Consider the following 12,767-nt stretch of genomic DNA (forward strand, 5'->3'; position numbering starts at 1 on the left):
AGATTTAGATATAGGGTGAGCAGGAAAAAATTAAAATTTTTCTAAGGCAGCTCATAGATAAGTACACACACTGGTCAATAGAAGTGTCACCCCATGAATCAGAGTAATCAAAGTTATAATGCCTGGTCTACTTGTAATGTGACTAATGAGTATAAAACCGCTGTGCCATGGAATCGTATTGTTGGTATTTTTGTGGAATTTGATGTTAATAAAATGATACCAGGAGCATATCATTCCACAGTCATTTATCTCCCCCAAAGTATTGGTTCAGTAGGGGTGACACTTCTATTGTACATTGTGTGTAGTTTCTTTTTCTTACTGCTCAAACACTAAAAACCTGTGATGAAATTCTCAAAGATATCTGCAGTCTTAATTTTAAAATGATGCCCCGTAAGAAAGCCCAATTTATGATTTTATCTGAATTCTAGAAGCGCAGAAAAAAAACAGCGATAGGCCTATATCTTGTTACTAAAATGCGACCTCTACGAGTAGGCCTACATGTAGGCTATGTGGCTTTCAGTTGAATGATAGGCCTACAGGTTTAATATATTTCGGTCATGACAACAGGTGGGCCTACATAAGACAGCTGGCATAGAAAGGAAATGAAGGCTTTCAGGGAATTTGTTTATGTAGATAAGTAGGCCTGCTCTTGTCACGCAGACTGCATGATGAATTACATATTTAAGTAGAGTGTGAGACGGTATTATGGGGTTTGAAAAAATTGAACCAGGGCCGTAGCCTGAGCAAAATGCCAGGGGGGGGGGGGGGGCAGTAAGCGGACACGAGGGGGCGAAGCTACCGAGGGGGGAGGGTGTGGTGTGTAAAATTCCAAATTCCAGGGGGGGCAGCTGCCCCCCCCTGCCCCCCGGAGGCTACGGCCCTGTGAACGGAGCCTATATGTGTGCTATAGATAGGCCTACAGACAGACAGACAGAAATGCTAGATGCAGGGGCAGATCCAGATATATATTACCTGACAGTCTTCCAAATTATTTTGGATGTCTTCCGACAGAAAAAATTAGATACCAGTCGATGTAAAATGAAAATATAACCGCCTTCGGGAAGGCCCAGAAGACGGCCTCAATCTGCGCCTGAGATGGTCGCATTAATTAGATGCCCACCCCTTGTAGTTTCCATTTCGTTGCAGTTGGTGAGACAAAATGTGTCACACCTAGCCTATTTCAAGAATGCGCATGCGTACAGGGCAGTATCTCACATGTGCTTCCGGTATTAGCACATGGAAGTGCTACGAACTGGGTGACGGTGTTGAAGCTCTGTTAGCCACGTTTAGCAAATTACCCAATGGGTAGAAAGCGTGCTTTAGACACCGAAAGGCCCAAAAAGGGCCCTGGGCGGAAAGCGAAGAAACAGAAACCACCAGAGTTACCAAGACAGCTGCGGAAGGAAGGTAAACTTGTCGGCACGTAAAATATTACTAGTAACACTAACAGCAGAAGTTGTAACGTTGGTGTAACACCAAATATATGTTACTGTGGCGATTTTTACCACTTCTACAACTACTTCTTTCATTGCCATTACTTTCAGTCAGTGAAGCCAAGCAGAAAGCTCTGGGTAGCCGTGCTAAGAAACGGTTGAAGAAGAGACTGGCTAAGAAAGAGGAGGCACTAAAGGAAGCTGTTAAAGCCACAGAATTAAAGAAGAAGAGAGAACAGCTGCAGGGAAGCGATGGGGAGAGTGAAGGGAGCGCTGACAGTGGTGAGTTGGAGCTCATTTTTTTATTGCAAGTGTATTTTTAGTATTTTAAAGCTTTAGTCCAGATTTTAAAACTCTATAGATTTATGTATCGATTGTTGTAGTTATAACTGCCACTGCATATATAGTAATAATAATAATAATAAAGTTTGCTTTTGTACAGCGGTTTTACTTCTTATTAAGCATGTACTTTGATTAAAAGTGTAAGAAAACTGATTAAAGACAGCAAATATTTAATGATCCATCTCTTAAACTCTGTGCAATGTCACTTTAATTCCAGATGAGGCCCAGGCATTCACAGACGAGAACAGTAAGTGGCTGAAGCCAGTCAAAAAGAAAAAGTTGCCTGTGGATAGTGAGGAAGATGAAGATGAAGAAGAGGAGGAAGAAGGGGAGGATGAAGAAAATGAGGATGGAAGAGAGGATGAGGAGCTAGAAGGGGTGAGTGCTGATTTGGGGATTTGTCTTTTAATGTGAGAGATTTTTTTGCCAAATCAAGTTGCAGCACAGACTTAATAAATTTATTTATTTATTCATTATATATACTTGCCACTCACCAAGTTGAACATAAAAAAGTAACTTCAAAAAAAATCTCTGTGTTGAGTACAATACAATAATTCACGTATGTTAGAAACCAAGAGGAGTCGTGCTTACCTGTAAATCTGGTGGCATTCAGCAAGAGTCCCCATGGGATCAGTGAGGGCATTAGCTGGATCAACAGATTTCATTCTGAATGGCCCTTGTAACTGGTTCTCTACTTGTTAACTTTGTGAAGCATAAACTCATCCAACCAGCGTTAACGTAATCTTTTTTTTATTGTGAACAGTCCGACCTGTTTGAAATGGAGGCTGAGAAGGCAGGGAGTGATGAAGATGAGGAAGAGGAAAGTAGGGAGGATGAAGAAGAAGAAGATGACAGTGATGCTGAAATACCAGCAGATGATTTTGGTGCTGAAGCTGAAAGTGATGGTGAAGATGATGAAGATGATGATGATGATGATGAAGAAGAAGAAGAGGTATAGTTCAGTAAGAAATGAAACAATACATTGTTATATACCACTGCTTTGATATTTTTACATATAGCTCTTTTGACATGATTTTAATGATCCCTTTCTCAGTCTGTTCAAAAGCAATTTCTTAAACTGCCTCTTTGTGTGCCATTAGTAGATGCAGCATTGAAATGCACTTACATAATTTAGAATGGGGAGAGGAGAAAATGGAATGTAATTCTGGAAAGTCCCACTGAAAAAAGCACTTATGAAAATTAAATAGAAAAATAACTTTTTGTTTATCTCCTTACACACAATATTCTGGTAAATGTCATAAGGCTGGATTAATGATTTGCTTCATATGGTAACATGATTGCCTTAATTTTATAGGAGCTACCTGTAGAGAAAGCTGCAAAGAAGTTGAAGAAAAAGCAAGAGAAAGAGAGAAAAATGGCGGAGGAAGAGCTCCAGACCAACATAGCCCAAACAGACGTGTTCACGCTTCCAAGTGGACAAGAAGTAGAGAAGGAAGATATCCTTTTTTCTAGATGATTTGGGGGCAGAGTTCACTCAAAAAACTTAATATCAAAATTTTATAAATAAATTCAATATGAATTTTACCCAATACTGTGCTCACTCTAGTCATTATTTTTGATTAGCAAAAGTTGCTAAAGGGTACAAATTTCTATTAGCATTTTCTTATTTCAATTAGCAAAATTTGAAAGTCGAAAAATGCCACCACTCATCAGTTTTTATGCTAACATACATAAAGGAAGACACTGGACAGCATAAAAACGCAAAATTAAATTATAAAACAGACTAAATGTGTAAGTTAATGTAAATAATATTTTAAGAAAAGCTTATGCATGCCTTAACAATATTAGGTAGAAACCAAGATCCAAGTTTATGCTGTTGTACCCAACAGGTCTTAATAACAGTCAAAGAAAGACAGAGTTCATATGTCACTTTATTACCAGGTTACATCAGCATATGCATTATATAATTATTAAACAAAAACAACAATTTAAAACCAACATTTTGCACTTTTTCATTTCAACATATTGCATGTAATCTGAAAAAAAAAAAATACAGAAAATGTACAGAGCTTCAGGTTGATGGGAGTTAAATGTCACATCTTGAAGATGCCAGTGTTTGAAAAGTAAAATTTAATAATAAATAAAAGGATAACAACGAAAATATTCCAATACAGCTGCATTCAAACTTTAAATCTAGCTGTATTAACATGATATGAATAATCCCATTGAGTTGGAGGATAATAAGGCACTGTAATTCATCTATAGCAAAAATGTTGACATTACACAAAAATGATTTCAATTTCTAATGTGCAACTACTAGTAGACTCCATGTTGGTAATTGTCACAAGGTCATCAGGTAAGTCTAGAAGTGGCCCACCTACTGGTTCATAGTATTGAGAAGGCTGCTCTGTTGGAGGTATTCTAGTAGCTGTGGTGAAAAATGATTCTATTCTGGACTGCTTATTAGAAGAAGCAATCCTTTTCTGTGACTGCCCTTGAAAAACTTACTACTTGATGATAATGAAAAATGGTCAATCTTCAAATTCATCACGATCACAAATATAACGGCAACTGAAACTGCAAAATGAATATTAATTGTACAAAATTGTACACATGGCTTTATTAACTTTCCAATCATGATAATATTTCATCGATTTAATCATTATGTTCCCCACACAAAAATAAATCAAGAACGCACTTATGTCGCTAAACATTGCGCAACGCATCGATCGTCACGTGGTCGTGTAAGCATTTTTAGAAGAAAAATATACTTTTTTTCTTTGGGTACAACAAACTGTTTAAGAAAAATAAATTTACCAAAATTCTCATTAATACAAGATTATACGACAATTAGTTACCCGAAGACAGGAACTGATTAGAAGACAGAATACGTGGACCATTAAAAACCTTTCACTGTTGAAAGTAACTAACTTACAGCAAAATAAGCTCCAACTACTGAAAAGTTATTCATTCACTTTTTATTTTACATTCCAAAGCTTAAATTTTGTATGTAATACAATTTTGTTTACATATCAGATAAAAAATCATCTTACCTTTTCGAAAATCTTTGAAAGCATTGCCACATCGTTCTCCACAGATCATACTTTGAGCGCCATGTGCTGACTGCTAGTGCGGGCTATCCCGCACTGAAAATCTGGTTGCCTAATCCCGTCAGTCATATGGATGTGGAATGATTATTATACATACATTTATTTGTTTTTTATTTTCTAAATCGTTTTAATTTTATTTTCACACCTACAAGGCTAGAATGTACATCACACGACTCGGAGCACCGTCTCTAAATTGTTGCCTCGTTTTCAATTAGTATCTGCACGAAACGGAGGCATCTTTATATTCACTTTCATTTGGACGTACATGGTAGGCAACGATGTAAGCGTGGTGACTTCTATTTTTTAATGCAAAACCAAAGCAAACGCACTGAAAGGTGATTAACATTTTATAGTATTAACAGTTTCGCAAAATTTGCGAACGAGTAACATTTTGTTTTCGCATTTCTGAAATGCAATTCGCTATAGCGAACTTTGCGAGCGTCTAGCGTGAGCCTAGCAATAGATATGATCCTTAACTGTCCCCACCTGTCCAACCCCCAGACCTGGCTCTGGTACAGCAGAGAATGAAGGACATTCTGCAGGTCCTTGGAGACTTCAAGGCACGGAGAGAGGAAGGAAGGTAAGTTAAGGCTGACCCCTTACTAATACCTACTTTCTTTGTACAATTTTCTGACATAATTATAAAATATAGGCTCCACCTTAAATAGCCAAATAAAATAAAAATCTGTTTGTATTTTGCCAGTTGGGCATTTACAAGATGAAAAAAGTGGTCTTTTTGGTAAATAGTAGCTTATGTTGGAAGTATTCATGCACATTTTTCTTTATTTTATTCAGGACAAGGAAGGAGTATGTGGAACAGTTAATCCGAGATCTGTGCCTGTATTACAGTTACAATACATTCCTTATGGAAAAATTGCTGGACTTGTTTCCACATGAGGTACAATTGTGTTGTTTTCTCAAGCAGTCTCAACTAACACATTCACTTGTAGTCATGTGAGGTTGGATTGTGTTGTGATCTCAACCAGTCAACTGAATCATTTGGTTGATATAATTCTTTATCTGTGTCTCAGATAGCCCTGTATTTCTACAGATAATTGATCACTTGCAAATCCTAATTGTCACCATTTAGAGATAGTGAGTGCTTTCCTTTTGTACTGCATGATTAAAATAGTAAGCAGTGTAAAAAGAAAAATTCTCTCGAAATCTAATAAGGCTGTTTGTGCATTCTAGATGTTTAGTCAGAAGTGATAATGGAAAAAGCATCATGTAATTTTGTTTCATTTCCACAGATAATAGAATTCCTGGAGGCCAATGAAGTACAGAGACCTGTCACCATACGATGTAATACACTGAAGACACGGAGGAGGGATCTGGCACAGGTAAAAAAACGTAACATTCGCATTCTTGTAGCAGCTGATGTGACACGGCCAATTATATATGCAAATTTTATTTAAGAAGCATACTCTGTCACTCTGGTCAACTATTCTTTCCATCTAGTTGCATCTTGTATCTTTTAAATGCTATCTTCATAATGTCTTGATTGAAATGGATAAGTAATTTGTTTCCGTACTAGCATTGCAGTATTATTTTTAGTCTTTTTTATATCTTTTTTTTTTTCAGGCACTTATCAATCGTGGGATGAATCTGGACCCTGTAGGAAAGTGGTCCAAGGTGGGCCTCGTAGTCTACGACTCACAGGTGCCCGTAGGTATGTTTGCACAGGCTTTTGGGGATTATCAGTATATGTTGGAAGAAGTCTGCAATTTTTCAAAGATCTGGAGGGCTTTCTTGTAGAATTTGGAAGTATTTGGCTTGCTTATTCCTATGTACCTTTAATTTTTTTTTTTTAAGATAAGTACAAAGTTTAACCTTGTCATTTTAAAAGATATACTGAGTTTTGAGTGCTGAATAGATTTTTTTTACATGTTTGTAACTTATTTACATCAGGAGCAACCCCAGAGTACCTTGCTGGTCACTACATGATCCAGGGAGCGTCCAGTTTTCTGCCCGTCATGGCGCTGGCGCCACAAGTTAACGAACGCGTACTGGACATGGCTGCAGCACCTGGAGGGAAGACTACATATATAGGTAACTGTGAATAATAACAACTAGGAAAGATAGCAAAACTGTATCATACGCTGGGGTAGCGCTAGCAATTTTTTTCACTAAGCCAAATCACCACGTTTTTGTCAATTTGTTATCAAAATGGTTATAATTTGGCTAAAACATGTAAAATCAAGCCCTTTTTCTTTAGCCAATTTAAGTCCGTTTTAGCATTTGGCTAAATTGGCAAGTGTTAGCGCTACCCCAGATGCGGTATGAACAAGCAGCCTTTATTAATGTCAAAGTGAATGTTTTGATTCATCCAGCTTTAATGGCGGATGCTGATGGAAATCTAATTTGATAACTGGCTTCACTTCACTTTATTTTGATACACTTTGACAATATAAATGGAAAATGTTTGATACCTTAACTGCTTTGATCAAGCAATTATAACCGAATCTGTGCCACAATTAATCTCAGTTTTTATTCTACAATTTTCAGCTAATGGTCTAAAACAGAATTCAGACCACTTTTAGTCCAGTATTTTATCTTGCCAGGAATTTAGCCATAACATTTCTTTTTGTCCTGTTATCTAGCTGCCCTAATGAAAAACACAGGCACGCTTTTTGCCAATGACCCCAGTGCGGAGAGAGCAAAAGCCATCGTAGGGAACATACACAGAATGGGTATCTCCAATACCATAGTCTGCACCCATGATGGAAGGAAGTTCCCAGAGGTAAACTGACCAACTCTCTCTCTCTCTCTCTCTCTCTCTCTCTTGTCAAAATATACCATTTTCTTACTGATATTTTCTCAAAAGAAATATTCATGTAGGAATTTTAAAGAGATTGTACAAAGTCATGAAGTTCACAGGATGATTTCAAAGCTTACTATTTTTTTTTTCCAGATCATCACAGGCTTTGACAGGGTGCTCCTTGACGCCCCTTGTAGTGGCACGGGAGTCATCGCGAAGGACCCAGCTGTCAAAGCCAGCAAGGTAAGGCTTGGCACTATGTCTGAAATGGTAGTGACAATAGGCCGACACAGACATATATATATGAGTAATAGGACTTCTACTGCCATAACTAGAAATAAGCTTGATACATCATATACCACCTTGGCCCCAACAATATATATAATAAGCCTGATATATCATGTACCACCTTGGCCCCAACAATATATATAATAAGCCTGATATATCATGTACCACCTTGGCCCCAACAATATATATAATAAGCCTGATATATCATGTACCACCTTGGCCCCAACAATATATATAATAAGCCTGATATATCATGTACCACCTTGGCCCCAACAATATATATAATAAGCCTGATATATCATGTACCACCTTGGCCCCAACAATATATATAATAAGCTTGATACATCATATACCACCTTGGCCCCAACAATATATATAATAAGCCTGATATATCATGTACCACCTTGGCCCCAACAATATATATAATAAGCCTGATATATCATGTACCACCTTGGCCCCAACAATATATATAATAAGCCTGATATATCATGTACCACCTTGGCCCCAACAATATATATAATAAGCTTGATATATCATGTACCACCTTGGCCCCAACAATATATATAATAAGCCTGATATATCATGTACCACCTTGGCCCCAACAATATATATAATAAGCCTGATATATCATGTACCACCTTGGCCCCAACAATATATATAATAAGCCTGATATATCATGTACCACCTTGGCCCCAACAATATATATAATAAGCCTGATATATCATGTACCACCTTGGCCCCAACAATATATATAATAAGCCTGATATATCATGTACCACCTTGGCCCCAACAATATATATAATAAGCCTGATATATCATATATCACCTTGGCCCCAACAATATATATAATAAGCCTGATATATCATGTCCCACTTTGGCCCCAACAATGACCCCTTTACAAACACTGCTACAGAAACTCCTAGAGGGCCACTATATAATATTAACCTATTGAGGTTCTAGGGCCCTTCAACGCCATACACCATACGCCGAGCACTAGGGGCCCTTGTACCATTTTCCACTTGGTCCTGCCAAATTTAAAACTTCCATTACAGTAAACAGTAGTGCCTGTGTCGCAAGCATACCCTAATGACTTAAAACCTTTCAATTTGTTTGTTTTTATTTAAGATTTAATTTATCTTTTTTTTTTCCTTTCAGGATGAGAAGGACATTCAGCGGTGTTCGCACATCCAAAAGCAGCTGATCTTGGCTGCCATTGACTGCTGCGATGCCAAAAGTAAGACTGGCGGCTACGTCACCTACTCCACCTGCTCCATATTGGTGAGTATAGGAACTGGGCGGAAGAGCTTATTAGGTACTCGAAAGGAGACACACATGTACTCTGTCTTTATGAGTAACACTACTACACACAGATCAATTTTCATCAGAATGTTGATAGCCATTGTTGCCTTGCAGGTGGAAGAGAATGAGTGGGTGATTGACTTCGCCCTGAAGAAGCGGAACGTCAAGCTGGTCCCCACTGGTCTGGACTTTGGTAGAGAAGGATTTACACAGTAAGTGCAAGCAGAATAGATAAATTTATTTGGATATTTGTAAATGGCAATTTTCCCTTATATGCAATAATTGGTTATAAATCTAAAAATGAAGGGGTGGTTTTCTTTACTAGGGCTCATGAATGTAGTATTTTTGAAATGCCAAACAACATAGATATTTATTTCTGTTTTTATTTCGTTCTTTGCAGATTCAAACAACATCGGTTTCACCCCACCATGAAATTGACCCGTCGCTTCTATCCACACACCCATAACTTGGATGGGTTCTTTGTGGCCAAGCTAAAGAAGTTCTCGAACAAGAAACCTGTCTTTGGTAAGAGCTTGTCTTGTAGTGCTGACATCTTTTGTAAATTTAAGCATGATTTTATACTATCATATTCACACAAATGTGTACAGATATACATGCACATCTATATACATGTGTGCAAAATATGAATCATAAATTTGATATCAGATCCTCTATGGACTTTTTAAAAAGTTCTCTGAAATTTCAGGAGATAAAAAGGGTGATGAAGAGGAAGAGGAAAATGAGGAGGATGAGGAAGAGATGGAGGTAGACCAGGATGATAATGAGGAGGACGAAGAGAGTGAAGATGGTGAAGAGGAGGAGGAGGATGAAGACGAGGAGGAGGATGAAGAGAGTGATGATGGTGAAGAGGAGGAGGAGGATGAAAGTGAAACTGAAAATGTACCAGTTGGAAAAAAGAAAAAGAAAGCATCAGAAAGTGTTAAGAGTACGAAACCAACAGGTGCTTCCAGTAAAGTTGGCAAGAATGATAAACATAATGTAAAAAAGAAAAGCGGACAAGACCAAGCTCAAACCGCTGGGACCAAGAAAGTTGACAAAAATGTAACTAATAAGAAATCAGTTGAGAGCGCAGCTCCTAAGATGAATGGACTTGGCAAAAAGAAGGACGAAAAGGAAAAGAAAGTAACTAATGTCGAGGTTCTCGATAGAAAAGTGAAATCTTCAGAGGTTAAAAGTAAAAAAGAAAAGGCTGATAAAGTTGAGACAAAGGGCAAATCACGCAAAGTTAAAACACCAGTTGTGACAGAAATATCAGTTAAAAGTCCAGATGCAAAAGGACAAGAAAAGAAAAGGAAAGGGTCTGCTGAAACACCACAACAGGAAACTACTCCTGTCAAAACTCCCAAATCTCAAAAGAAGCCCAATAAAGACACTCCTGCACGGAAAGATTTGAGTGATAAGAAAAACAAAAGGAAGTCTGGTGCTGGGACAGCTGGCAGCGTCAAGAAGTCCAAAAAGGCAGATTAATGTATAGGTGGCAGCAGTGTCATGGAAACCTTTTAGATAGATGGCAGCACCAATTGGCCACATTTTTTGTGAACTATTGCTGTTTTATTCAGCCAAATGTTAGCCAGAAAGATTATTTAAAGAAAATAGATGCAATATTTGATACCAATTAAGATTTTTGCCACATACATATTTTGCACAGAAGTTGTGTGAATTGAGTACCAGCTTTGGTGTCTTGTTTACTGATTATATATGGGTCTAAGAAGCTAAGATGTGGCGTGATACAAATTAAGTAGCATGCTGACACATTTAACAGGCATTATATATGACCTACAAAGAGGGTCTTGTATGCGGACGACAGTCTCATTAATAAAAGATGTGTCTGTATTAAGAAGATCACGAGATGTTTTGTTAACTCGTAGAGAGAAATATTTAGGCGCTGGCACGTGCGTATCTCCGCTCAACAAATAATTCGTTGACGTGGGTCGAATGACGATGCTCTCTCTCTCTCTCTCTCTCTCTCTCTCTCTCTCTCTCTCGTGCATTTGGTTCGCGAGGAAAATATTATGGACACTTATCATTACTTTGTTAAAAGTACCCTGAGTTTCATATGTATGTTGACAGTGTAAGCACATTTCTTACATGTATCGGTGCGGGAAACAGCAAGGGCATACTTATAATAGAGGCAGTTGTGACAGGAATGCTAGTCTGAGGAATGGAAGTCCAGGGTCCCAATATGATTAGTACAAGTTAGGGTTAGTCGGAGTATTGGAATAAATATATGGGACGAATGTCACCTGTACAAAGCAATGGGAAGCGGACTACGGTTGTAATGTTTTTTATTGTCTTTTTTATTACTACAAGACATAACTACGATATATTGAACATTTGTCTTAACGTGTATGCGTATCTTTAACACTGAAACGACCTCACTCTCGGAGGAGCATACAGCCAACACGACACCGGAGTATGAAACTTCTTAATTTTCGACACAGCATTCTACAGTTGGGATTGTCAAGCCTTGTCGTCTCTCAGATTACATAACATGTACACACGCATAATATCACAATGATGAAATCCACTCGAAACAGATAAAATGATGAATTAAAATTGGCTTAACAAGATTGCGGGGACTTTCGGAAATCCTTGAGAACGTGATTAGAAAGGATTTAATGATATAGAGTGTTGGTATTTATGATACCCTAAAGTTGGAGATAAGAATTTAACTGTTCATTGAAAACTTAAATCACGTCACTCCGAAACTCCCGCCATATTTCACTTTTGCTGTCTTCTATCACTCTTTTATTTTGTAAATCTTTGGCATGAGAATAATCCCTGCACCTGTTTGTGATTGTGTTCTTTGCGTATTTTTTTCTCTCCACTCGGGCATTTAGAACAGACGGGGTCAAGGTATAAATGGTAATTTATACATGTTGTCTTTCACAGTCACGGCTAGGATATATATATATTAAGCACGACTCAAAGGTAAAGCGGGCCAATTCCCCAGCGTGGTCTTAGTAGGTCTTCCCAGCAAAGGTAAAGAGGGCGAATTCCGCGGCGTATTTTTAGGACATCTACCCGTCGTCTATGACACTTACATTCCAGTTGGTACAGCAGTAAGGTCGGAGATGTTCTGATAATTGTCAGCTGAAGGCCACTGAGGACGTCAACTCAACTATACAGAGCCGGTTTTATTTTTGTCAGTTGAAATAAGTATTGTAAAGCCGTTTGAAATCTGTGAGTTGTTACGTATAAGCTGTCAAGTAAATGTGCAAAGCAGCCTGTTTTACTCTTAAAAGAGTACACTATGTAAGTTATGTAAGTTTTTTTCATTTTCGTGACGATTTCAGCACTTTTCCCATATTCACTAAGGTGCACAGGTAGCATATCCAAAACCGTCCACAAATTAACGATATAAAGCCGACTTGTAAGTTATGACTTCGATTTTCAGAAAAGGGCAGCTTGAAACAGTAAATAATCATTCCCTGTACGCTCTGCGATAGGTGCGCCCTTGATCTTGATAGAGAGAAAACTGCTGCAATTTCCAGGAATTTTTCCTTCTTAAGCTTCCCAAATACTAGTATAACGAGCTAACGCGCGTTGTTCACC

At 38.0% G+C, this 12,767-nt stretch overlaps 2 protein-coding genes across 3 annotated transcripts in view; one reads left to right on the forward strand and one right to left on the reverse strand.

Moving 5' to 3' along the window:
* LOC106155781 (uncharacterized) overlaps positions 1–12,767 on the reverse strand; it is a 197,920-nt gene that overhangs the window by 76,860 nt on the left and 108,293 nt on the right. The gene's annotated exons all lie outside the window — the stretch shown is intronic.
* Positions 1,202–11,057, forward strand: LOC106155776 (uncharacterized). 2 transcript variants are annotated; one of them, XM_024074244.2, is made up of 16 exons: positions 1,202–1,407; positions 1,545–1,715; positions 1,993–2,153; positions 2,539–2,727; positions 3,091–3,232; positions 5,333–5,426; positions 5,642–5,744; positions 6,097–6,186; positions 6,428–6,515; positions 6,755–6,895; positions 7,447–7,586; positions 7,758–7,847; positions 9,048–9,170; positions 9,306–9,403; positions 9,592–9,716; positions 9,898–11,057. In XM_024074244.2, the coding sequence occupies exons 1-16, from the start codon at positions 1,302–1,304 to the stop codon at positions 10,677–10,679; spliced, it is 2,643 nt and encodes an 880-aa protein (XP_023930012.2). In that variant the 5' UTR covers positions 1,202–1,301; the 3' UTR covers positions 10,680–11,057. The 2 variants fall into 2 exon arrangements, with proteins under 2 accessions (XP_023930012.2, XP_086851738.1); XM_086995612.1 differs by having other exon boundaries at positions 3,094–3,232.

This window comes from Lingula anatina, chromosome 9 (assembly GCF_051362555.1).
Source record: "Lingula anatina isolate TDL-2025a chromosome 9, LinAna3.0, whole genome shotgun sequence".
NCBI classification, from domain to species: domain Eukaryota; kingdom Metazoa; phylum Brachiopoda; class Lingulata; order Lingulida; family Lingulidae; genus Lingula; species Lingula anatina.